Below are 24801 nucleotides of genomic sequence, written 5' to 3'. Positions count from 1 at the left end.
GTCCTTCGACGACAGCAATCGGTATCGTGTGATCGAACCGACGATCAAGCGATCATGCTTCAGGACATCCCTCCAGCCGTTCGATTGCGGGCTTTAATGCGATTCCAATCACTTGATGGCTTTGTCGATCGAGAGCCACCCATGGAAGGTGCAAGTTATCGAAGAATGCGATCGCTTGATGTGATCGAGACCACTGAGAATGAGGAGTCGACAAAGACGCTTAGGAACACCTCCTTCCGGGATGTGTCATACGACGCCGAGGAGGAAGAACGTATCTGTGAGGAACTTCTGCAGGAACTTCGCGCCCTTGAGCAGGCAGATCGAATTGCCGAAGATCGAGAGGGAGTAGATCCTGTTGACGACGGTACCGAGCGATCGAAGGACGATAAGCAGCAAAAAACGGCCCTAGAGAAACTTCAAGACTACCTGCAACGTGTGACGAACCAGGGCAGTGATGGTGAAGACGCACTGCAGATGTTGTTGTTGAACAACGCGAAACTGAGACGGTTACTTCAGTGTGACGACAGTTCCAGTGGGTCCTCTGACACCCTGTAAAACGGTACAAATGCCAACGAACGGAAGTAGGCTCATGCTTCGTTCGAAAACGCCCCCCCAAAACTCGACACTGCCATCGTTAGTGGCCGAATCTCCCTAGAGGCGTGTATCGCGCACGTGTTGGGAACATTTTAAACAAACGAAATTTAGCTCTCTTTCCGCGAAAGGAACCACTCAGTGTCAAAGGAACATGCGAAGCGGGCATTACTGCATTAATAAACGACGGTCAGTAGATTAGGGTCGCGACCTTCGCCCGCACGATCGAATCAATAAAAGGGAAATGGAGTGGCGTTCGTTAAGGACAGGCCGCCAGGTGAACGAAGGGTGCGTGTGTGTGTGTTTCTTTAAAGCAAGTTAGTTAATGTTTAACCACCGTTCGGGCTGAGGTCAATATGGTACTTTACAACGGGCAGGTGAGTAGTTAGGAGAGTGTATCTAATTCTACTCATTGCGCTACATAGTTGTGTGAAAGTTTGCAAAAATAATATCACACACTGTTAGCTGACGTATTTTTAAAAGGAAAAATTAAACATTCGATTTTCGTTTGATTATTTTTTGAATATTCGTCCTTGGAAATTGATCTGTAAACCTAAGCTAAATTATTTCGGGAACTGCAAAAGGTATACGAATTCGTTCGCGAGTTGTGTGATTAAAACACTCTGGCTTATTATCAGGCTGATGGTTTCGTTATCTACTCTCTGCTAATAATATATTTCTTTTCTCATAAATCAGATTGCTTGTTGCCAAGATAATTCAAAGGAGATGGGTGTTTTTTCACACTCTTATCTTAATTGATTCGGTGTGATGTTAACAAGCCAGTTTTGCGGCCAGTTGGTACCAAAAAATACACCAAATTTCGACCTATTTACCATTTATTATCATTCACAAGGCTCAGAGATGCGCTCAGAGTACCGTCTGTTGCCAACTCGTACCCCATAGGGATGCGGGCAATTAACGCATTTCACACACCACATTAACATGCGCACCATTCGCTTCCGATCGAACGCTAAATGGGTGCTACATTTTCGCATCTAGTCATTCGGAAATATTCACCACCGGACCGGTCAATGCGATCGCTTCAATCTCAACGGCGGCACCAAGGGGCAGCTTCATTCCACCGAAGCACGTCCGAGCCGGAAAACTGCTGCTAAACACTGCAAAAAACACACACACACACCCATCCCCGGGAAAGCGAAACACGTTAAACGATGCAACAACATTAGCATATTTAGACTTCCGTTTAACAGGGCAACAGCATCGAGCAGAAGGCAAAGATTAGGCGAATATGAAGTCATGCCAGCACTCATGCGGGAAGAAACCCCACAAACAACAACTCTTATCAACAGCGGCCACAAGCTGCCCGAAAACTTCCCATACCTTTCTTGTACTCCTCGTTGACGACGGCGTAATCGTTCATATCACCCAACAGGACGGTCGTTTTGACAACCTTATCAATGCCGGAACCCGCCTCAGCCAACAAAGTGGTCAGATGCTCGAGTGCTTTCGCCGTTTGAGCTCCAGCACCACCTGGAACCAGCTTCAAGGTGTCCAGTTCCATACCGAGCACGCCGGAACAGTACACCGTACGATCGGCAACGATCGCTTGGCTGCAAAAGTTGAAAGGAAAAAGTTAGGCGAAATTATGCGATCGACGATCGTACGGAGCGATCTGCACGTACCTGTATGGGGCGACCGCTTTTGGGCACTTTTTGGTGGAGATCACTTTGCGTACGATCGACGACATGATGAGTAGGGCTTCCTGTGTGAACTGGTTGTGATTGAAGCACTGGCGAGACTGACGAGAACACCTTCCTTCCGTAGGGCTTCGTTGTTGCTTCTCGACGGTACTTGAGATACGATCGCTTGGTTTGGGGCCAATCGTGACTGATAATGCGACCCGGCAAGGGGATGTTGTCATGTGCATGAGGCACTCTGTTTGGTTGGATTTGTGATTGGGGTGTGCCGCATCCACTTACATATATGCGTTTGGGGTTTGTTGGTTTGTTAAAGGGGCTGATGGAACATCGGACAATGTGCTTCTATCCGCCGTTTAACTGCCGTTTATCTATTTCTGGCGTTTTTGGTAAACGATTTTGTTGGCCAGGATGATAACACTGCGTAAGGAATTATTTTGACAAGAATGGTCAAATCAGAGGCTTCACAATACTGCGAGTAGCCCTGCACGATCGTCAGTGTTCTGGTGTGTGTGTCGATCACTGCTTAAGCGCTCAAAACAACTGCATTCTTGATGCTTGGTTGCATAAATTAAAGCTGGTATGGTTTCAATATGGGCTGTGAAGTGGTTAAAATAAGTCCAATAAATCGACACTGCGATATGTTTCGAATATATGCTTTTGGTATATAATATAATCCAAGTGCTCGTTTTCTTTTACAAATTACGTAAAAAAGTACACAACACGAATTTTATTATGCCTAGGAACTTTCAAGGAACGCTTTTTAGAGTTTAATGTATTTAAATTTGAATTGGATTAAACGATAAATAGTTAAAGAAAATAGATTAAAAATTTGTCCAATTCAACCTTAAAAAAATTATTATAATTTGAATTGCACAAAAATTTAAAACATATTTTGTTCACAACTTAATTACTTATTCGAGTTCAAACCGTTACTAATGCACTATTTTTTAAAATTCTTACAAACACCTTGCTCGAAGTTGAAGCTACACAACGTTTTTTTTGCAAAATCTTCGAAACCGGGCGTTTCTTCTGATTTAAAAAGATATAATTTATACATCTACAATTTATAAAATCATTACAAATCAGTCAACCACTCACCTTATATCACGATATTGCGAACGTATTTGCAAAGCACATGCCCTTTACCAGCGTAAAATATAGTGTGCAGAGCAAAAAAGTAACATATTTATAAAATTGATTCAAAAATTATCCGCCCACTGGTCGGGAAAAACTGGCATGCTGTCCTGTTACTTTTTGGTCGCAAAAAAAGTAACAGGAGAGCATGCTTGTTATGAGCGGTAGTTTTCCAACTGACCAACAGATGACGCTAGTAGCGTGAACAAAAATATAGTTCATCTAGTGTACACTAGATGGCGCTGTTCATCTATCCTTCAGTGTTCACCCATAGATGGCGCTATCTGTAAGCTTTTGTAGTTCACTCATAGATGGCGCTGTATGAAACGCTTCAGTGGTTCAAATCTTGATCAATAGATGGCGCTAAAATGAACATGAATTATAGCACTTCATAACGCTTTCAAAGCGTTTTATAAAAATTAATTTATGGCGTTTGGTTTGAAAATCATAGCCTCATTTTCCGAGCGGTTTTGTAAATAATTTAGCTGTCGAATTCAAAACGTGCACTTTACGAGAGTTCCTCTTTGTAAATTTCGAATTGTATCTTTACTCATAGCCTCATGAAGCCGAACAAACTTCGACTGAAAACGGAGCCCATCTCACATGGTAACTTCTTGGACGCATTCTTCACCGACACATTCGCCCCTTTGTCGATCAATAGCTCCAACAACTCCCATTGTTCATCCTGGAACGCGTAATGCAGAACCGTGTTACCGGACTCGTCTTGTTCGTCCAGTTTCGCCCCACACTGCAACAGCGACTCTGCCGTGGCCATGAAAGAAGCACCGTAAGATTTCATCCATCTAAACCGAGACGCCAGTGCGATGAGAGCATTTTTTCCCCGATCATCGACGGCGTTAACGTCGATCGGTTTTTGCAGCAGCCATCGTGCGATTTCCAGCTGATCTTCTACATCGAACTCGAAGTAGCTGACCAAACCCAGGAGCGGCGTCGATTGGCCCCAATCCCGATGGTCGTAATCGATGGCGTAATTGTACTCCTTGAACCACTTCGCACAACTAAGGATCGATCTGTGGCAAACCCGGCTGAACAATTCGGACGCCTTCTCCCTCGAGTGCTCGTACAAACTATCAAACAGCAGCCGACGAATATCGGGATGCTCTTCCAGAAACCGCTGGTTGCTGCATGAGAAGAAATCCCGATTCTGGCTTCCCACCATCCACGGCAGGTATTGGTGGGCACATTTGCGGAACCATTCCAGTTGGAACACTTTTGGAAGCAGCACGGAAGCTGCACAGTACTGCATGTGCTGCAGGCTGCTACTCAGCAGGTCTTCGTTCAGCAGCTCCACACGTGCACCGTGATCTAGCAGAAAAGTCACCGTCCCGCAGCATGAAGCTAGCGACAATGGCAACTGACCGTCCGCTGCCGCTGCATTCACATCCAAACCAAGCTCGAGCAGTCTTTCCAACCCATCTCCGTAAATGCCTTTCTTGCAGCTCAGGTGCAACAGATTGTATCCTTCCTCAAGCTCCCAGGACAACTGTCCCTGCTCGTTTTGGGCCAGCAGCATCGAAAAAATGCTCTCACATCGCGCAACCAAATGAATCGGCAAAGCATTGTTGCTATCGGGCTTCATCACGTCCATGCCGTGGTTGAGCAGCTTTTCGACCAACGTTTTGTCGCCCCACGACGCGGCCACGTGCAGAAACGTCCTGTGATCGCAGTCCAGATACTCATCGAGCCGTTTGCCGCCCTGTTCGAGCCGGGTGACCGTCTTTTTGAAGTTGTCACGCAGCGATCGCAGCTCGTTGTAAAATTCTACCACAAAAAAAAAGGATAGAAAAAAAGCCATTAGCAAATGGAGTGCAAATTTGCGATAAAAACTCAACCTTCCTACCTTCATGCTGCAGAGAATCGTGCAGCTGTTTCACCTCATCATCCGCAGATGGGTGCAGTTCCGGAAAAGCTTCTACGAGCAGATCGTAAACCTTCTCGTATGCAGCCTTCTTTGGATGGTGCTGTCTAACGCTGACGCTACGCACCTTTGCCACGTTTTTCGCGTAAAACTCACGATGATGCTCCAGCACGAACCTTAACCCATCGATATCGGTATTGTAAACGAGCAGTCTTAACAGCTCAAAGGCAGGACGATGTTCAGGACTTTCAGCTTCGAACAGTTTCTTAACGAGCGGCCCATGCTTTTTGTAGAGAGCCTTTACGAATGTCAACTGGCGGGATCTTATCAGCGTGTGTAGGATCAACTCCTCGTGAGCTCGCAGCTGCAAAAGCTCCAAATGTTGTTCGATTTGCGCGAAACAGTAATCCAACGCAATGCCTTTATTGATCATAGCTGCGAGATTTGTCGTTTCGCCCGCAGGGGCACACAAATCCAGCCCACTCTGTTTGATGTACTTGCTGAGCAGCTTCTTCATCGGTACCGATCCTATAAACGTCCAGACGTTCGTGAATTTGTACTCTTCGGATACAAATCTCAGGGCGCGGGTTAATGCTTGCATTTCCGTTTCCCGGAGAGCTTTCGTGCGATAGTTCAACAAGTGCTTGAGCAAGTAATCCACCATGTGGGTTTGCTGCCGTTGCAACATCACATGCAGCAAGTTGTTCCCATTCGAATCGCACGCAAATGGATCAAACCGATCGGGGTATTTCGTGAACAGCAGCTCGATCACGTCCTTACGCATCGTTTCTCCCGCAGCCATAAAGGGCGTCTTGCCATGTTCGCCAGAAGCCACGTTCAGCGCTGCACCTTTGCTGATCAGTTTTACTATGATTTCCTTCGTTGAAAGTCTGCAAGCCAGGTGAAGGTAATTCGCTACGTCCTGTCGCATATCGCTTCGGTTTAACGAGAGCACTCCATTTGGCAGCAATCGCCGGATAGTTCGCATGATGTCGATCCATTTATTCCGGTTGCATACGTCCAGAGCAACGAACCGATGGCCCTGTTGAGGGTGATGCAGCATTACAAACACCTGCAAATTAAGTGGAATCCCGGCCGGGCAGCTCGCGGACAAAGCCATAGCACGCTGGCATTCCTCTTCCGTCCAGGCTATCAGTGTCGGTCGGTTTATCCACCCGGTTTGCTCTGTCTTCCACAGAAATCGATGTCTGATCGTTTCACGGATAACCGCCCAATCCTCGTCGTATCGAGTGAGCAGTAGATGAACGATATCTTCCGCATTGTTTGCAATGGCCGCATGTAGTGCCGTCCATCCCTGGTGTGTTGGTTGATATGGGTTTGCACCGGTGGCCAACTGTTGCCGCACTTCCTCGGAACATCCGTTAGCCGCGGCTCGGTGGAATGGGTAGGTTTGAAAACAATCCGATTTGAACTTAGAACTATGCATCGTTTAGCGATTTTTGCTTCACCTGAATACTGCGCGACCTACGGAATACTGTGCTGACATGCATACGCCCATGGCATATTTAAAGGGCCCATACATTGCACAAACAATTGAAACCACGAAATATGCAACATTGCGTCACTTGCACGGAAAAATATCGTCGATAAACAAATACTTCAGTGACGATCTATTTCATCAGGTTGGTGCATTGACAGTTTTGCGGGTTAAGAACATTTCAGAAATATTTCAACGAGTCATTTTTAAAACCTAAAGGACTCTTCAAAATACTTTAGTTAATAAAATATTCAAGGACTCTGAAACACTTCAAGAAGAATCGATTCCCCAACCATTAACGAATCTAAAGCTTCTTGTTGCTGCTGCAGTAATCAATGCTAACAACACACAATCCGCTTTTCGACAATTCTTTTAGATTTTATTAATGGCAATTTGTTCGAGCAACTTTCTATGTTTCGCATCTACGTTAAATAGTTGTCACGGCTAGTACACTATTCAAACGCTTTCATTTCGCATCCTACCAAGCAGCGTGTAGCAACATGATCATCATTCGATCCGTAAGTACATTAAACTGAAAAGTCAACATTAAAATAAACTAAAGAAAAAAAAACACGTATCTAAACTAAAACTAGCGCTCATCATGCCGCAAGCATGTAACCAACAACGCGTAAACACCCAACGACTATATGCCTCGCGTAATTCGATAGTTGGTTAAGGATGATGTTCGAAGCAAAAATAAGAGTCTACAAATTGTGCATACACTAGTACGGTATCTGCCTTGCGATACGCGTGTACGCGTGGCGTACGGAAGAATATAACAATACAAGTCACGTTCAGATCGTGATTGATGAATTATAAATTAATATGACATCAGTTACACTACGCGCAAAGGTTCCGCTTCTCCGGAGCAGTGACTTGAGATTACTAGATAATCGCGCTATTCGCTACTGGCAAAAAGGACTATAATTGTCAATTTTTAACTATTAAGCTTGCTATCACTGTCTAAGTGAATGCAGGAGGAAGATGGGAAGATGGAAGTTACTTCTACACTATCATCTCTTGGTTTTCTCCTTGGTTTATCTCTCTGGGCAAACTTTGGTTAAGCATTGCTTTCCATTTCGAGCGTATAGTTTCCTTTCTAGCTAACCTGTATTTCTTTGTATTCAAGTAGTTTCGTAATGTAAACCTAGCGCCGTTTTGGCCTGTCTTTTCGTAATTGTGCTGCTATCGTAATTTCACGCTTTTGGTGCTAGACGTAATAATGCTTGACCGAACCATTGCTTGCGGAAGGAACACGCCACGTGCTGTCGCTGTCAACGATTGCAACGTTCGATCACAACCGGTGGCGTTGGTAGTGAAGGAACAAAGTCAAACGCTTTCGGTGGCGTTAGCGACCTCACGCTGTACCTGATAGAAAACCCACTCCTCCATAAACGATGGCACAAAAGCCGTGCTTTTGGTGAACGATACCTTTGGCGTTAGCTTTGCCAGCTGGTCTTCGTACATGCGGAGTGACTCCGGGCAGCTGACACCATTTCCCTATTGATTGGGTAAAGTAAAGGTTTCACCTTTATCGTCCACGTTTCGGCTACGCACATTTGCGAGTCTACTTACATGGGTCATAAACTTTCCATCCGGCTTCAGCACCTGAAAGGAGCATTCCAGGATCAACCGAATAAAGTCCCATATTTCACCAGTTGGGGTGTCGGAGATCGGAATGTCAGTCAAGTCACCGAATACGTAATCGAACTTGCGCTCCTCTTTGATGTACTTGTTCAGGTAAACCATGCAATCCCCGACAATGATCTCGTAGTTCTCATCCGTACGTTTCTCCAGTACATCGCCACAAATTGAGTTCATGTACTTATTGCATGCCTGCATGACTATTTCGTCGATTTCAAGCATGACCACGTGTTTCGGGCCTTCCTTTAGCAGCTCGTACAACAGAGCTCCATCGCCACCGCCAAGAATGCAGATCTCTTTGCCGGCATAATTTTCAGCACCGCGACACATCAGCGTTTCGGTGTAGATAAGATCCGCTTCGGCAATATCTATCAAAATGGTCAAAAAGACAAAAAAAGACTATATTTCGAAGAGTTCGTAGAAGCGAAACCTCATATGTAACTGTTATCTGAAAAAAAAATTCACCCTACTACATACTTTGCAATTCATCCAGCACTAGCATATTGCCGAGGCTTTTGGAGTGCACGATTTGGATCTTCTGGAAATCGGAACGCTTATCGAAAAGCACCCTATCGATGTCGTACTCGATGACACGCTCGTCTGCAATCAAACACAAACCAATAGGGTTAAATAATATAAAGTATTTTTAAGCATAACTAGATAATTTAGTAGATCATGCAAATTATTAGTTATTTTATGATATTTTATATGCTTTTCTATGTAGTATAACTACAGTATAGTTGTTACAGGTATATAAATCCATAAAATCTATTGCCATGCGATTACCATATTTGAAGTGAATAGTATTTATAAAATCGAATTTGAAACAATTGAGACATTCTCTTAGAAACAACGAAACACAACATATGTATGGGTTGGATTTAAAATAATGCATAATGCGCGCTCTGCAAAAAAAGTAAGACACAATAAAAAGTATAAACTAATCCAAGCCATTAGAGAAAGTGAGCTGAAGGGATCGGGATATGAAGATCGTGGCATCGACTTGTCGGTTAAGCGATGAAGGAATTAATTTCTTAGATCATAATGGTTAGTATGAATATCAGTGATGATCGCATGTCTTACCTGCGGTCGGGAAATAACGGGTTAAGGGACCCCGTTGGAGCGGTGGTAGCGATTGGCCATGGTTGAGTTTTAGTTTTTGCACCAAATTGTTCTCGAGCTCGCGTATTTGCTTCAATGGACAATTTTTGGTGTGGTATGATGGTTGATGATGATTCGGAACGATGATGTTTCGAAGTGCAAGCATGTTTATTCGTTTGAGAAACCGACAACCAATAAACCGGAATGCAAACGGATGGAAACGGTGGAATGAAACAGAAAAAAGGAAAGGAACAAAATTAAAATTGTCAGTTTAGCAATAAAAAAACCTATGCAAAGTGTTGCTCGTTAAAAATTAGCTCATTTTAGTAGATCGTACACGCAGAACGAGGCAAAGGTGTTGAATAGATAAGGTCTCTAGAGCTATAAAAACTCCTAAGTATTGAGGCTTGTTAGTCTTATTCATTCGGAAGATTTCAGAAATATCTCAGATAAAACAATATATCTTTCTCCTCAAAAATTTCATAAATTAAAAGTATGAGAATAATGTAAAAAATCTGAGTTCAAGCCACATGTTATATAATTGAGAACCATTACGAAATATATGGAACGGTTATGCAGAAAAGAATAAACCTCTTCAGTATCATTATGAAAAGCATAAATCCCAAATACAAGGAAACATAAAATAAATGACACGTTCCCAGTTCGTTGAATGCACTAAAAGGCACCATGGTGACATGTGGTTTTGTATTTAAGATTATTCTTTGTTGTGTGAATTTGATCCAGAATAAATCGTTTATCAGACATTATATTTTGAAAAGTTTTAAATAAAAAATGGCTTAAAATACCACAAATTAAATAAACATATATGTGATATTCAATCTACTTATGTAGGCCATTTGAAATAATTATATTACCAAAAGAAAAAAAATGCTGGGCAAATGGTAGAAGGGCCAATCTACTGATAGTTGTTGAATGAAATGGAGACCTACGTTAACGGATTGATACATATTAATTTTCAGCTATCTGTCATGATGCTCCGATCGGGGTTCCAATAATGAAAATAATGGAAGTTTTATGTGATACATAGCTTGCATAGGCTGGGTCTAGCTAAAACACTCCAAGAATGATATAGTAAGCATTCGATTGTGAACAGGAGAAGTTGGAAAAGATAATTGAAAATTGAAAAATTCAAACATTTCAAAAGTTCAGAACAGCAAGGGTACAGACGGAACGCAGTATCGGTGTTCCATTAGCGGGAAGAAGTAATAAACCAGGAATAACCGGTAGAAAACTAAAAACCAAACTCATAACTCATAAAACAAACCACAAAAAATTTACATGATACAAACGGTGTATGTAGTAGATAGTTATAAAACAAAGAAGATTACAACCGCTAGTATCAACGAGGACGGAATGGTGTTGAAAACATAACAGACTGTGTCGTTTTCGATGAATCGTAAGAAATGTGTATAAAATCAAGTGAATCAAGCTATTGCTAACCTGAGCTTGTTAAGTAAACGTCAACGTTACTGCCTCGTTTTATTGGTGGAAGGTGCTTGGACCGTTTTGCCTCTAATCTGATGCGTAAACCGTTCTCTAGCGTTTTCATGTTCTACGGGAAAACAATTCAACCGTTGACGAGCATAAACCGCAGGTGTATTTGTGAATTAAACATAGTAAAAAGTGTCAAAACGAGAAGGACATAACACAACATTAGATAATTAGGGGAGTGTTGAAAAATTATAATCTTATCGAGCCTACTAGATCAAACAGTGTAGAGAATGTTAGTGAAGACTCTACTGTGCATTCAAGGGACTTGCCATTCATCTCACTGCAACGCATTATGATCGCTGATTATTAAAAATCTAAAGAGCAACTCTTCTAAAAATTCACAGTTACTGTGAAATCAACTACTGCGCTGCACAGGTGATAACAACTTTGGCTAGCATATTAATGACCATGACACCGTGCCAAGAAGATGTGCAAATAGTGGGTTACCTTTATAGTACGTTCAAAACTAGGCACGCAAATTTTCATGCTCTTGCGAGAGGATTTATTCATAGGACGCGCAAATATATGACGCAATTGGAGCAGCTGATATTGTACTCCGTAATGTAGTAGCTGCAACATGCACATGCACATGTATGCATATTATTTAAAATTATTAAAGTCCAATTAAGATTATTTACAGCAATTAACCAGCTTCCCATTACATCAGTAATAAAATATGTATTGAAATATTTCATTAGTGATCAAAAAATCGTTCAAATCTGATCGGCAGCATGGTCTCGCACTTATTTGGATGTTGACCGGTGTACGATTGTTTCGCACGTGCGGACGTCTGTCAAATCGCGTAAAAAACGGCGCGGATTTTTTTCGTTTGCAGTAGCATAACTACATAGCTTTGAGAGCATGGGAGCACAGAGAAGAGGCATCCTATGCACCATGTGGGTAAAACAAATGACCTTGCAAAAACATGTGTGAGTGCAAATTTGTATGTGTTTGCTTCAATGCTTGACGTCCTTTTGCTGTATCGATTTTCCAACCCCATTTATGTAGGTAATATTTTTGATAATCCGTGTAAAAGCTCTCTTTTACGAAATGACAAAAACGTAATCTACAGTGGTACACATAAAAGATGACTTATAAGTCAATGCATGTTTTAATAGCGAGGTAACCAAAAGAAAGGCCTGACCCACACACGATGACCCCATCAATCGCATTTCCCTAAGAATTTTCATTCGTAACAATCTGCGAACGCTAACGAATAGACTAGAACAATGTTTTTTGTGACCATCTAATGTTATTTGCATATCACCGCGTGATCGCATACATCAAAGGATATCTTCGGTTCATCGCCATCCTTCCGGTAGTATTCGACGTTGATCGTTATCAGGCCTTGTTCAAAGAACCGGATCGTTACGATAGTACCGGTGCCGGTTTCGTTGAGGATGCACAGATAACCATCGGCCGTGAGCATGTCGTAACAGATTTTCAGTGCAGTGAGATATTTCTCCAGATTCTCTTTGCACATCCGCACAATATCCTTGCGGGAAACTTCGTCGATAATCCGGGCGGGGTCCAGGGAAAAATCCAGCAAAATCGAGTTGGCGGACATGATGCAAGGGACAACCGTTTTCACAGTCCTTTCTAGATCACCACAAACACTCGAACAATTTCCACGGCCGCAGCACTAAATTGTTTCACTTCAATTAAAACAAAATTTAGGCTCTTTCCATTCACACAACTTTTGTGCAGAAAATCTGAACTGAACTGAGTGCAAATCCGGTTAGCTCATACCGACATGTAGCGGCACGATGCCGGGTCTGGTTTTGACAGTTGTAGGTCCGATTTTCATTCTATTTTAAGAAACTTTAAAAGATACATGTTTTATGATAAATGACAAAAAGAGTTCCAAAAAGTAATCATTTCTTTTTTATAAATTATATCACGTACATTTATTGCATTGCATGATTCATTAAATGTTTTATAATAACCAATTTTTCTTAATCAGCTATGACATTTGCGCTCAAATCATCATAGCCTCAAGGTTGTTAATGATTCGATAACATTTTCTGTTTTGATAGTATTACAAAAAATCTGCCTTCCGTTATCCTTTCAAATCTACTAAATTTAAAATACTTTTGAACCATGCTTGAATTACCATATATTAAAGTCAAAAACACTGAGAAAAAGCTATGAAGGCACTAACAACCAGGTTATCAAATAACTATCTCTAGTAGTATATAATATTTCCCATAAATGGATTTATGATAGGATATCCAACTAACAAAAAGGACCTCTCTTTTTTTTATCGTTTATTACCCATAAGTACACACGATGTTATGCATTAATATTAGCGTCTTTTCTTCGCTCGGCACTCGAAGAAGCACTAAGCAAAGTTTAAGGATTAGCCGTAATTATCATTTAATTCGCGATACTTTTTGTTTAAAAGGCTTCGTAATGTGAAGAAACTTCTCTACTATCGGCTTACGGTTACACAAACATCGTTACATTCAAGAAGTACATAAAACGCATTATTTGATACTAGGATATGCTATTTAACCAATTGTGGTACTATTTCTATTACTTTTTCAGCTGTTTGATAACAGATTGCCGACGATCTGAAATTTCTAACTACACGTACCAAAACGTAATTCACACATTTTATGAGAATATTTCATTATCAAGTACTAAGTTACATCTAAGTACTTTTTAAATCGACCACAATGGCACACACTAAAAGATTTTTAATGGGTGGATGTGAGTAGATTGTTTAGTTACTAATGTTATTCTTCCGGTAAAAAATGGAATGTTGCCAAATCCTTATCGCATAAGTAGTTTTTCAATAATAATAATAAGAAACCTGGAGAACAACTCGTAGAAATCAAATATTAAAATGCATATAAAATACGCATTACGAAGAAATTGGAAAGATAAACATCTGTTAATGCAACAAAATGAAACACGTGCAAATCAAAAAGGTGAACAAGTTCATGAAATCTTTGTAACATTTCGAAACATATTCGAAGCCATGGCGAGGGCTTTTTGTTAAGTATAGCAAACGTGCATGTCTACACACAGGACACACATCACAGGCCGATCGCAACTCAATGAAGCTATACCGAAGCTAAGTAATCACAGATAATAAACAGGAATAATTGTAATCGCACAGTTTTTCGCACACTATCATGGAACAATCACCGTTAAAATGGTTCCTTGCGTAACTAGTTATGAATTTTGCTAAACTCAAGCATTTCTGCGTTTTGAAACGGTTCCGTTTCGGCTTCGGAAATGATTTGTTTCAACCATTGCTGAATTTGCATGGTATGTTCCTTGGTTTCACCGGAAGCAGAACTCGGCAGTGCAGTCACACCATTTGTTCCATTGGGTATGCCGTACAATTCACCTAGAACGAATGACAAACTTTTTTCGCATATGGAAGAAGGCATCTCCAGCATTTGCTGCAATTCCTGCTCCGAGAGAGGCATATCGAGATTAGCCTCATTGTTAGCAGCAGTGCTGGTATCATCAATCGGGGAACTGTCCGACTCCGTCGGGACGGTCTTGTTAGAGTTTGTGGTCACGCCATCAATAATGGAAGAAAGTGAATTATTCGATACAGAGGAACTGATCACAGGTTGCTGCAACTTTTCTGGCCCTGATCCTGCATAACCCAGCTTAGACTTGAGTATGTGATTGCGGAGAATTTTATTCTCCGTTATGAGCCGCTTGTAAAAGCCACACTCTGGGCTACCTTCTTCCGATTGAACGTTACTGACGATACCAGGATCAGTCAACGCCGAATGTTCTTTTTCCTTCACTGGTTTAGATAATGATCGCTCAGCACATGCATTAATCGTAAGATTTGTGACATTCTTAAGGTTAATCGTGCTGCCACAGCTACTCATCGTGAGATGATTTACGTTTTTCATTCGTTTGTCTGTCACTGCTTTGCAAGCAGGCATTGTTTCCCGTATATTTCCTTCCGAGTCGGTTGTCGTGATAATCAGTCCATCGGTTTGCGAGGCTTTTGGTATCATACGATGGGGTGGCAGCGAAAGTGAAATACATTTTTCCCCATCACGCGAAGAGTTGCGAACCTTCTTCGAGTTGCCGTTGGCAACGCAAACAAGGTTATTATTACTACCATCATCCTGCTGCGGCTCACCTTGAACGGAAAGCGAAACCAATGGGGCGTCACATATAGAATTCCGAGTTCTGTGCATTCGATGCGTTGTTTGATCGATTTTACACACGCGTAACGATTCTATGGCATCTGAAATAGGTTCTTCGGCGGTCATTCCAACGAGACCACATGGTTTAGTCCCTATCATTTGATCAATTATTTCCCGACTTTCGTTTAACGTAAGGTTGATGATCGATTCTCGCACCATCTCAGCGCTGTCCTTTATAAGACTACGGTTGTTAAAGAACTCCACTACTATCTCTTCACTCTCTGGGTTCCGTTCATCGTCTGCGCCCTGGCGACAGCTTTTGTGCATCAGATCATGATCGTTCGAAGGCTGTATATAATCTTCATTTTCGTATGGTTCCTTCTGCAGAATAACGTTGAAATTGTCGATGTTGTACCTGCCAAACGTACGAATACGACTAACAAGCTCTTCCTCGCTGTCGCATAGAAAACGAATGCTATCGTACTCGAATGTGATGTGCTGTGCTTGTTGAACCACCACCGTCAGCTGCCTCAGCAGCAACTTCTCACGCATGTCGACGGCCTTCCGCAAACGATCGAATGAATCAGTAACATTTTGCTTAAGCTAAAACCAGAAAACATTCAGTGACAATAACAGACTGGGTCCCCTACAAGGAATGGACTGCAGTAGCAAAGTTTACCTTTTCGAAAAAAGCATTGTTCTTGTTCAAATCCATCGTTGCAAATGGGCTGGTTCTAACTAAAGCACGCAAGCGACTTCCCCTAAAACGGGGTAAATTACGAACTATTTTCACTAAATTATTTCCGTGCAAATTTGTACAACAACATTAGACTGAAGTAAACTCATGAGAAAAAAGATTCTATTATCCTATCTGTCAAAATAAAGATGTCAGATGTCAGCTGTTAACTTAAGCAAAATGGGTTAGACAGCAATTTTTTAGTTTTTTGCGTTTATTCAGAGCTAGTTTTTACATGCACATTAACAAAAGACAAATAATACGATGATCTGAAACAGCTTTTACTGTTTATTTTTTTTAATCTTATATTTTTATTCAAATCTCCATAGATTTTGGTGCCTAACTCACAAGGATTTTTGACGTCAACAAACAAAAAAGGATCTGTCAAGCCATTTGACAGTATAAGTAAATAAATAATCCTGAAAAAAATCACCCGTATCGTTGAGAGGGTGGCATTGTTTTCAATTAATAATAATTTACGGTTGCTGTGCGCAATAGGGAAAAAATTGTTCATTAACGTTAAAACTTCTTTAGCTAAAGAACTTAATCCTTTTATTCCTGTAATGAGTTGTTCTGTAAAATGTCGTAGTCATGGCTGGAAGGATGAATCCTCTTACTGATTCTGTTTGTATCAAGTGATAAGTGTACTACATAGAACAACAATTTATACTAACTTTGCTTGGGTGAGCTTGGAGTTGTTTACTTACTTATCCGGCACTATATCCACATAGCGGTCTAGGTCAGTTTTAGAATAGACCGGAACCGCTTGTGGTCATGCGCCACTGTCTAGCAATCAATAATATCATTTTTCCCCAACACTTCCAAATCATCACTTTATCTCAATTTGGATCTATTATTCCTTTCTGTACATATTGTTAAGAATCACTTAATTAACCGATTAAGACATGACGATATTTTAACGTGTAACGTGTTTTAAGAGAACCCATGTTGAAGGGTGCAGCAATCTTTTGTTTTAGAATAACCCAAGATCAAAGTTCAATGAATTTAGGTTCCCATTTATGTTCATTAAAGCATCAACATCTCTATCCACACAGCTACCGTACGTCATTGACCTTCAAGATCTCAAATTTTGATGATGTAAATCATAAAAAAACATGTACCTGTTTGGTCATCTCGGAGGTGCAGACAAGGCGGACCGCAGCGTCACAGAACGAATGCACCGGCCCTAAACGTAACCTGGTGCAATGATGACGCCTAAAGTATTCGCCACTGTTAAGACCAAAGATAGTACGATGTCCGAGCAGCGCGAATCGAGAGTATCTTCCCGTTGTTTACTGTCGGCGTATTACGAGGCCAATAGAAACGTTTCACCATCATCTTCATCATACTATCAAGGGCACAGCATGGGGACGGACCACCCGTTTGGTGGCTAAAAATAAATAACAATGGACGGAAAGTATCGCCACAGTTCCCGTCGTTACCGTTGCTGCCGCGACCATGAACATCAGTTCGTACTAAGTCACCAGCTGCAACGGGACCCGATCGTCGCAGCGCCGTCAGAATCCTGCGTCCGGCAGGGATGTTTACAGTCTTATATAACGGCAGCGAGTGCAGTGAATCGGTTGTTTTAGGTGAGCAGCAGATTAATTTTCACATGAAACTCGGAGTCCTTCGAACACAAACGCCCAATGGATAAATCAGCACCAGAGCCGAGCGGCTCAAAACCGCCTTCCTCGAATATAAACGCAACCGCAAACGCAAGTGGAAAGGGCAAACGACCGTTTCTCGGTTTGCTGTCGAAACGCTCGTCACGTGTCGAGCCGCAGCGATGCTCGGAGAGCGAAGACGAACAGCAAACGATCGACGTTGGGTCTGGTTTTAGTCTACTCGGAAACCATCATAGCCATGCGGCTTCGAATCCCCCAACGAAGACAACCACCAACAGCAGTAACAGCACCGCTAGCAATGGGGGGAACACAACTGCAACGACTACGTCAACTAGCAATACCAGCCATCGGCAGGACTCGTCTAATCCAAGTGACACCAACTCGTACCAGCTTCTTTCGACGTCATCGACTACGACGACCACGACCACCACCTCGTCTACGGGGCCGGAAAGCTCGACGGCGACGAAAATTCCGACCGCCATTCGAAAGCGTGACAATTCAAACACCCGAAGCACGCTCAGCAACCGTTTAAGCAGTTGTGTAGGAGGTAGAAGCACCACGAGCGCTGACGTTGGCGGTCAGTTCAATTTGTGCTGTTCGATGGACGAAGCGATCGTCAAGTCACCACCGCGAAATCGCTTTTCGCACCCGGCTACAGGCAGTTCTAGTGCGGGCAGTGATTCGTACGACCTCGAAATGCAACAACGGCGGCAGCAGCTGAAGCTGGAGCTGACCGCCAAGTCATGCACCAGTTATCCGATTGAGAAGTCGAGCCCAATGCGCCACCGCAGGCCACTAGAGGTAGGCCCGAAGGTGGAAACGCCGCAGGAGGAAGAGGATATTAATGGCCGCAATCAAAAGGCGAACGTATCGCTGGTGAACAACCGCGTCGTGACAAAACCAATCGTGTTTCGCGAGTATCAAAACCACACACAGCGAGCGATCATGTCGAGTAAGTCGCGTTTTAAGGAACGCTTTCTGCCCCCATTGCACCGGTGCAACATGGATGGGTACGAAAAGATGGAACAACATTACAGCTCACCAAACATCGCCGAGAAGGAGGATGATTTGTTGCTTCCCGGTGGGTGCGATCTTGACCGACGTGAGTCCCGAAAGTCAATGTCATTTGACATGGTAACGACAGCCCCCTGCGAAAACGCTGCCATCCTGGATGATGCAGCTGCTGGTCAAAAACCACCTCCGGGATCAGCTGATTCGCTCGCCCGCCAGGCGCTAATGGCTGCGCACGTGCTCAATTTAATTCCTGCGGAAAAGGCCCGTCAGCGTAATTTTCTTCATGGGCGGCTTGGCTCGACGTCTTTGTTGGGAGCGGCGGAGTTGGATAAAATTCTCCCCACACGCGAGGTATCGATCTTCGTCGGCACGTGGAACATGAATGGACAGAGCCCACCGCGCCAGATGAACGATTTTGTGCTGCCAACGGCCCTCGAACACGTGCCAGACATTATCGTTTTCGGCACCCAAGAATCCTGCTCCGAGCGTTTTGAGTGGGAAGTAACGCTACAGGAAACGTTGGGACCCTCGCACATCTTGTTACACTCCACCAGCCTCGGTACGTTGCACTTGGCTGCATTCATCCGACGTGATTTAATCTGGTTCTGTTCGGAACCGGAGGACGCCTGTCTCTCCGTGCGGCCTGGTACGGCTTTTCGAACGAAAGGTGCGGTTGCGATCTCATTTTGTCTGTTTGGTACTTCGTTCCTGTTTGTGACCTCGCATCTGACGGCCCACCAGCAAAAGGTGAAAGAACGCGTATCCGATGTGAAAAAGATCATACACGCGCTGGATTTGCCGCGTAATCTAACCGTAAAGCACCGGAATAAAGACGTAACACAAAACTTTGACAGCGTTTACTGGTGCGGGGATCTTAACTTTCGCCTGAGCGAGCCGCGTGATAAGCTGATGCAGTGGATAGAGACGACACAGTTCCCACTTCCGGCGCATCTACCACACGGATTTATGCACACGGACCAGCTAACGTCTGTGTTGGCTGATGGAGCTGCATTTCGGGGGTTCCGCGAGGCTAAGATAACCTTCCCTCCAACTTATAAGGTAATTTTAATTGTAAAATAAATTCTTTCATTTTCAGCGCGGAATAGTCCTAAATGTGTTCCTACCTATATCATTTATTTGCAGTATGATCCCGGCACGCAGCGGTTCGATTCTTCCAGCAAGCAACGAGCTCCTGCGTACACTGATCGAATACTGTACAAATTTAAACCTCTCCCTGTAACTACGGTCCACCGACGAGGCTCAAATGTACCACCTGGGTCTAAGATTTCACACCCACCTTCTCCGGTCAAATGCATCGCGTACGATTCAGTTCAGAGCATTACATCTTCCGATCACAAGCCTGTTTGGGCGCTGTTCAAAAATATCATCCGACCCGGCATTGATACGTAAGCTACTATAACAGCTCAAAACAAGTTTAAATGCCGTCAACTAACTTTGCGGATGCAATTTCTTCTCAATCATAGAATTCCGTTGGCTGCGGGATTGTTCAATCGCGAAGTCTATCTTGAAGGTATGAAGCGGCGTCTGGATAACTCTGGAGCTGGTTCGTCGGCCGTTTGTAACATCCAATGACGCCGGCTGTTTGACCGGTAAGGTGAAAAGAAACAGGTAAAAACGGTCCGGTTTACTGAAACCGTCATGCACCCAAATGAGTTGTTTGAATGAAGGCTCAACAATTGATTAAACAAAGCGATTTGACAATTCGTAATGCTGGAGCTTATTACATATAGATACAGGGCTCCTATCTAGATGAGCACTAGACTCAAGACTAAAAGCTGGTGTATCAACTGGGTAGTATGGCTGGTGGGGTTTTCCCCATGTACCCAGATGCAGAACTTATACTGACTTTACCCAGACAGTAAAAAATAGTGACTGTGAATAGATGTCCCACTCAACAGAAAGCCTTAAGTGTTCCTTGAACCGTCATCAAAGAATATTCCCCTTCAGTCTGCGTGATATTCTAGTCTAGTAATATTCTAGTCAGCGACGCGCGAATTACCAGGAATGATCGATGATTTAGTACATCACCGATGAATCAACACTAATAGTCATTTATTATTAATCTAGTCAAATCAATTAATCGTTATGTGAGCTTTATCGCTCAGCTCCTTTAATTAGAGATTAGAGTGTTTTAGCACGTACGCGAATGAGCAACAAAACACGCTGCGATTTGAAAAGCTGATTGATACATAGGTGTACTTATAGCAAAGTGAATTTGGAATTGGTATAACAAGATTAAATATTAGATTAGCGATGACTTAACTGAGAAAAAGACAAATGAAATCTGTAGCCTTTCTCTACCGTATTACATACTTAGCAGTCATCTACAACACCGTGTGTAGAAAGTCATGAGAATATGTAGTGCTATGAAGAAGACATGTGATTTAATAGTCGTTTACAATAGGAAATCAAACATGCGAAGTATTCGTTCCCCTCTTAGCCAGTAAGAGAGCATACTCAAAATGTTCGTTTTTGTGCTTTCGTAGATTCGAAGTATACATATCTACTGCAATGGTATAATGTCAATTGGATTGTAGCTGAATATTGAACGGCAGAGCCGCAACAATCCTACTGTAAAAAGAAAAAAATATGATTTATTGTTTGTTTGCTCTCTTACTTTTATTTGATGAACGTTATATTTGTGATTCAAATATTGCTACCTACGATTATTCTGTGAGTCTTTAGCAATTGCTATTACTGTTTTATAATTTTATATTAGTTGTGTGAAAACCGAGGCTTTTCGGGAAGAGTGTTGTTTTGTTGTAATTATTCTCAGAGCTGATATTGATGTTCGACTTATTTTAATAAGGGTATGGCTTGTCCAAATATCGTCGGTAGGATTGCGTATTGCTGTGACTACCTCTGAATCCTTCGTTAGAAAGTAATGTCCTTGGCAAAGGAACTAGTGTGATAGTTGTTGAAACAAAAATAGTTTGTACTGATTGTAGATTCTCAACTAGTCCTAGGCATATGCGTGTAACCTAAGCATCATTGTCCGTGATTCAAAGATTGACCAGCTGAAAGCGATAGCGTATTTTTAATACCTGTAAGAACCGAATCCGATCGTAACTGCAACTCTTTTATCTTGAACGTTCAAGCAAGCAAAGACACCCTCTTATATCTGTGCCTTTTGCTGTTTTTAAATATGACCAGCTGCCCTTTGTCTTCAGAGTAACAGAACTAATTAGATAACAAACCCCTATAAATGGTGTACTTTGAAACAGAAGAAGCTAAGCATGTGGTGTTGCATACAATTGACTTAGACGTACTGGAACCATGGATTTTGATCGAGTTTTTCTCGATTTATATCCTTCCTAAACATCAGGCTAGAAATAGGAGAAACCTATACAACACATTATATTCCACACTCTCAGTTCTACTAACGCATTCCTACGGACATTCTCCAATCCATTAAAACCCTAGATTCACTCAATGTGAAATGATGGCGATTAACGATCATCAAAATAAGTTTAAGTTGCATGCGTTTGAGTCCAATTCACCTGAAGCTAGCGTATAAACACTGCACTGCAAAGCAATTGATGATACCAGAATTGAGGTCCGCGCAAAGCAAAATCACAGGTACACGTATATCAGCAATATTTATTTGGAAAATATTTATTCATTTCATAAAAATAAATATGTTTATTCATTCCTGTATGACGTTGGGAAGCTTGTTTTGTGAGTGAGTGAGTGACAAATATAATTTACATAACCTAATATACTATATCAGCGGCTAGCCGAATAGGGAAAAGATACATACTTCATATAACACGAACAAGAACTGTATTGACATCTTCCAGCAGAGTTACTTAATAGCGTTTATACACTATCAAATTATCGTAATATGGTCAGTAAGGGTGTGTATTTTTCGTCCTACCCGTAACACATGAAACAAGGTCAAATGACCGAATTACGGCAACACCATACTACTCTCTGACAAATGTAAGGAAGGGTGCATCTCAAAACAACCACAAATTTTGCTAATCCTGATTAGCGATCAATGTAATAATAAATAATGTTTCATCAGTGATGTAGCTGATTTCTTTTACCATTCTCATTCTTCTCTAACTCTGGCGTTATCTAAATTATTTGCTAAGTGCGAATATCACATTCTAGTTGATTGCTCTTGTTTCAGCTAAAGCTTTGTCTGATTTATTTCAATTTGCCTGTTACAAGTATCACTATTTAGGTATGTTTATTTAGATGAAATATGTAATATTGTTGTATCCCATTATTTTCGTCTTGTCCAGCAATCGTCTGCACACAGAAACTAAAATAAACCGCATTTGAACTCACTACCCCTGCTTCACCTTTACGCACAATCGTTACATATCTTCATACGTGCAACATGTTCCCAGATCCTTTCCGTTCCGTGCGATTAGAAAGACTGCTAAAAACAAGCTGTGTCATTAGCACAGCAGTACAACAAAAGAGTGATGCTGTGTTCTTTCCACGGTTTGGTCCGTTGGAGCCATTTAGGGTGCAACTCCACCAGGGCTCAATCTCGTCCTCGCACTGCATCAGTTTTGTTGGCGTCTGCAGACATGGGCGTGGTTTAGCAACGTGCATGCGCGCCATCACCGCCGGAACTTCTCTCCGCTTCACAGGTCGTCTCGCAAAAACAACGCAATAGCTCAGAGACGTTTCTTGCAGACGTTTAGCTTCTCTTTTTGCTGGAACGACGCGAAGACTATCCCGAAATCTTCTGTTCTGTCTCCCTCGAACTGGTTTATTCTTGCATAGAGTTGTCGTTTTGAAATCCTGCACCTTTTTCATCAATTTATGAATTCATGATTTTCCATTTTCTTTAGTATATGCCGAGACTCGCCGATGTATGCAGTTGCTTTGGATCGAGCAACACTTTTCAAAAGGTATACAATTAGCCTTCTTCCTCCTCCGCCATCTTGCACGACGAGCGTGACCGGATGCAGGATGCGCCGGTTACCATGCTCACGTGTAACCGATGCCTCCGAGCAGGCCATGTTTTTTTGTGTCGGCTCCGTACAGGAAGAGCTCCAACGAGATGACAGATAACGGCGACCCCACCGTGCGCCTGTTGACGAGCGAGCGGGTGATGTTTGATTTTCGTTTTGTTTTTGCTCCAGCCAACACCAAGGATTCTCACCCTCCTGCTCACGGGCAGGTTGAGCGAAGGCTCGGGCGGTATGGTTACGTGCATTCGGCATTTCGAGGAAAGGCGCCATACTGGACGCGAAACGACGCCAATCGCAGGAACCGCCGCGACATGATCGGTCATCCTTGGGTGTCATCCTGCCACGTAGTGTTTGTGTGTGCTAGTGTTGGTAGCAACGGTGACAGTAGTAGTCGTTCAAGAGCTACTAACTACTTACAAGCGTACAGCAATGTGCTGGTAGATGTGTCCTTTTTGAAACGTCTGAGTCAGCCATGGATACCCAAGGATCATCCTTCTGCACGGGATTAGTGCACCTCAATGGACGTGTGACAGTAACATAACCTCTTTATCGTTGCGATATGCGTATCCTTGGTGAATGTTTGCGTGGTTTGAAAATGTGTGAACTCTCCGTGAGCCGTAGTCCCACCATGTGTCTACAGAAAAGTACAGTCTAACCAACGTATATGACGAACATGGGATATGCTGGCTTTGCGAATTAACACCAAAACGTGTTGAATTCCGATAAAATCACGTCCTACTCAAACACTCGCGAGAAGCTTTGATCCAACATGCAGATGCACTTTCATCTGTGCATATTCTAGAATGCATTTCAGTGCATGTGCATGGTATTAAGTAGTGGTAGTGTGTGTCGACCGGCTGAGAGATCCAGGAAGAACACGACGTCTAGCATGTCTCCGTTTCTTTGCTGACTAGATCGGACTCGAGGAAAGGCTAAACGAAGAGCGGAGTAAACCAAAGCTGATGCAGACGGTGGTCAAAAGTGTAGTAAAAATTTAGTTCACGTTCGCAGCAGGCGCTGGTGCACGTGGAGTCGGCTCGAAACACTCTGGGTTGAATTTTCTGCTTCGTGTTGCAAGATCAATTTACACAGAATGCGATGCCATGTGTACGAATGGGTCGAGTGTTTCGTAAAAGGACAACAGTGTACCGAAGAGTGTGACTAATTTTACGCGTGTTTAAAATGTCCGGGACGGTTGCTTTCAACCTGCATTGTGGTGTTCATTCAATAAAAACAATTTCACCCGTTTATGTTTCTGGCGTGAGAATTAGTCCATTTCACCGGCGGATTTTTATCTAGTGCTTAGCTCTTTGAAAACAGG

General features: G+C 42.6%; 5 protein-coding genes across 6 annotated transcripts; 1 reads left to right on the top strand and 4 right to left on the bottom strand.

Moving 5' to 3' along the window:
- Positions 1 to 1418: 1418 nt before the first annotated feature.
- LOC128725228 (rutC family protein UK114) lies at positions 1419 to 2366 on the bottom strand. The gene is made up of 3 exons (XM_053818953.1): positions 2235 to 2366; positions 1933 to 2162; positions 1419 to 1709 (listed from the first exon to the last, which is right to left on the bottom strand). Exons 1-3 carry the CDS (start codon positions 2297 to 2299, stop codon positions 1591 to 1593), a joined length of 414 nt encoding a protein of 137 aa, XP_053674928.1. The 5' UTR covers positions 2300 to 2366; the 3' UTR covers positions 1419 to 1590.
- Positions 2367 to 3936: 1570 nt separating this feature from the next.
- On the bottom strand, positions 3937 to 6712 carry LOC128724857 (ankyrin-3-like). The gene is made up of 2 exons (XM_053818579.1): positions 5248 to 6712; positions 3937 to 5168 (listed from the first exon to the last, which is right to left on the bottom strand). Exons 1-2 carry the CDS (start codon positions 6710 to 6712, stop codon positions 3937 to 3939), a joined length of 2697 nt encoding a protein of 898 aa, XP_053674554.1.
- A 382-nt stretch (positions 6713 to 7094) lies between these two features.
- On the bottom strand, positions 7095 to 12672 carry LOC128722998 (spermine synthase). 2 transcript variants are annotated; one of them, XM_053816701.1, is made up of 5 exons: positions 12303 to 12672; positions 10970 to 11081; positions 8885 to 9007; positions 8339 to 8775; positions 7095 to 8263 (listed from the first exon to the last, which is right to left on the bottom strand). In XM_053816701.1, the coding sequence occupies exons 1-5, from the start codon at positions 12585 to 12587 to the stop codon at positions 8093 to 8095; spliced, it is 1128 nt and encodes a 375-aa protein (XP_053672676.1). In that variant the 5' UTR covers positions 12588 to 12672; the 3' UTR covers positions 7095 to 8092. The 2 variants fall into 2 exon arrangements, with proteins under 2 accessions (XP_053672676.1, XP_053672675.1); XM_053816700.1 differs by lacking the exon at positions 10970 to 11081 and adding an exon at positions 9491 to 9599.
- A 1272-nt stretch (positions 12673 to 13944) lies between these two features.
- LOC128726200 (uncharacterized) lies at positions 13945 to 15901 on the bottom strand. The gene is made up of 2 exons (XM_053819994.1): positions 15827 to 15901; positions 13945 to 15750 (listed from the first exon to the last, which is right to left on the bottom strand). Exons 1-2 carry the CDS (start codon positions 15860 to 15862, stop codon positions 14197 to 14199), a joined length of 1590 nt encoding a protein of 529 aa, XP_053675969.1. The 5' UTR covers positions 15863 to 15901; the 3' UTR covers positions 13945 to 14196.
- A 1631-nt stretch (positions 15902 to 17532) lies between these two features.
- LOC128726396 (inositol polyphosphate 5-phosphatase E) lies at positions 17533 to 20118 on the top strand. The gene is made up of 3 exons (XM_053820201.1): positions 17533 to 19584; positions 19669 to 19931; positions 20010 to 20118. The coding sequence occupies exons 1-3, from the start codon at positions 17533 to 17535 to the stop codon at positions 20116 to 20118; spliced, it is 2424 nt and encodes an 807-aa protein (XP_053676176.1).
- Positions 20119 to 24801: the final 4683 nt, after the last annotated feature.

Source organism: Anopheles nili, chromosome 3, assembly GCF_943737925.1.
Source record: "Anopheles nili chromosome 3, idAnoNiliSN_F5_01, whole genome shotgun sequence".
In the NCBI taxonomy this organism is placed as follows: Eukaryota; Metazoa; Arthropoda; class Insecta; order Diptera; family Culicidae; genus Anopheles; species Anopheles nili.
This window is presented reverse-complemented; position numbering and strand designations above follow the sequence as displayed.

Coding starts and splice junctions, on each gene's coding strand:
- LOC128724857 (XM_053818579.1), bottom strand. CDS start 6,712: ATGCATAGTTCTAAGTTCAAATCGGATTGTTTTCAAACCTACCCATTC. Junction 5,169..5,247: donor CGATTCTCTGCAGCATGAAG/GTAGGAAGGTTG, acceptor TTTTTGTGGTAG/AATTTTACAACGAGCTGCGA.
- LOC128725228 (XM_053818953.1), bottom strand. CDS start 2,299: ATGTCGTCGATCGTACGCAAAGTGATCTCCACCAAAAAGTGCCCAAAA. Junction 2,163..2,234: donor AAAGCGGTCGCCCCATACAG/GTACGTGCAGAT, acceptor CAACTTTTGCAG/CCAAGCGATCGTTGCCGATC. Junction 1,710..1,932: donor CAACGAGGAGTACAAGAAAG/GTATGGGAAGTT, acceptor TGTTTTTTGCAG/TGTTTAGCAGCAGTTTTCCG.
- LOC128726396 (XM_053820201.1), top strand. CDS start 17,533: ATGGATAAATCAGCACCAGAGCCGAGCGGCTCAAAACCGCCTTCCTCG. Junction 19,585..19,668: donor CCTTCCCTCCAACTTATAAG/GTAATTTTAATT, acceptor ATTTATTTGCAG/TATGATCCCGGCACGCAGCG. Junction 19,932..20,009: donor ATCCGACCCGGCATTGATAC/GTAAGCTACTAT, acceptor TCTCAATCATAG/AATTCCGTTGGCTGCGGGAT.
- LOC128726200 (XM_053819994.1), bottom strand. CDS start 15,862: ATGGATTTGAACAAGAACAATGCTTTTTTCGAAAAG. Junction 15,751..15,826: donor ACAATGCTTTTTTCGAAAAG/GTAAACTTTGCT, acceptor TTCTGGTTTTAG/CTTAAGCAAAATGTTACTGA.
- LOC128722998 (XM_053816701.1), bottom strand. CDS start 12,587: ATGTCCGCCAACTCGATTTTGCTGGATTTTTCCCTGGACCCCGCCCGG. Junction 8,776..8,884: donor AGTGCTGGATGAATTGCAAA/GTATGTAGTAGG, acceptor CCATTTTGATAG/ATATTGCCGAAGCGGATCTT. Junction 8,264..8,338: donor ATGGAAAGTTTATGACCCAT/GTAAGTAGACTC, acceptor CCCAATCAATAG/GGAAATGGTGTCAGCTGCCC.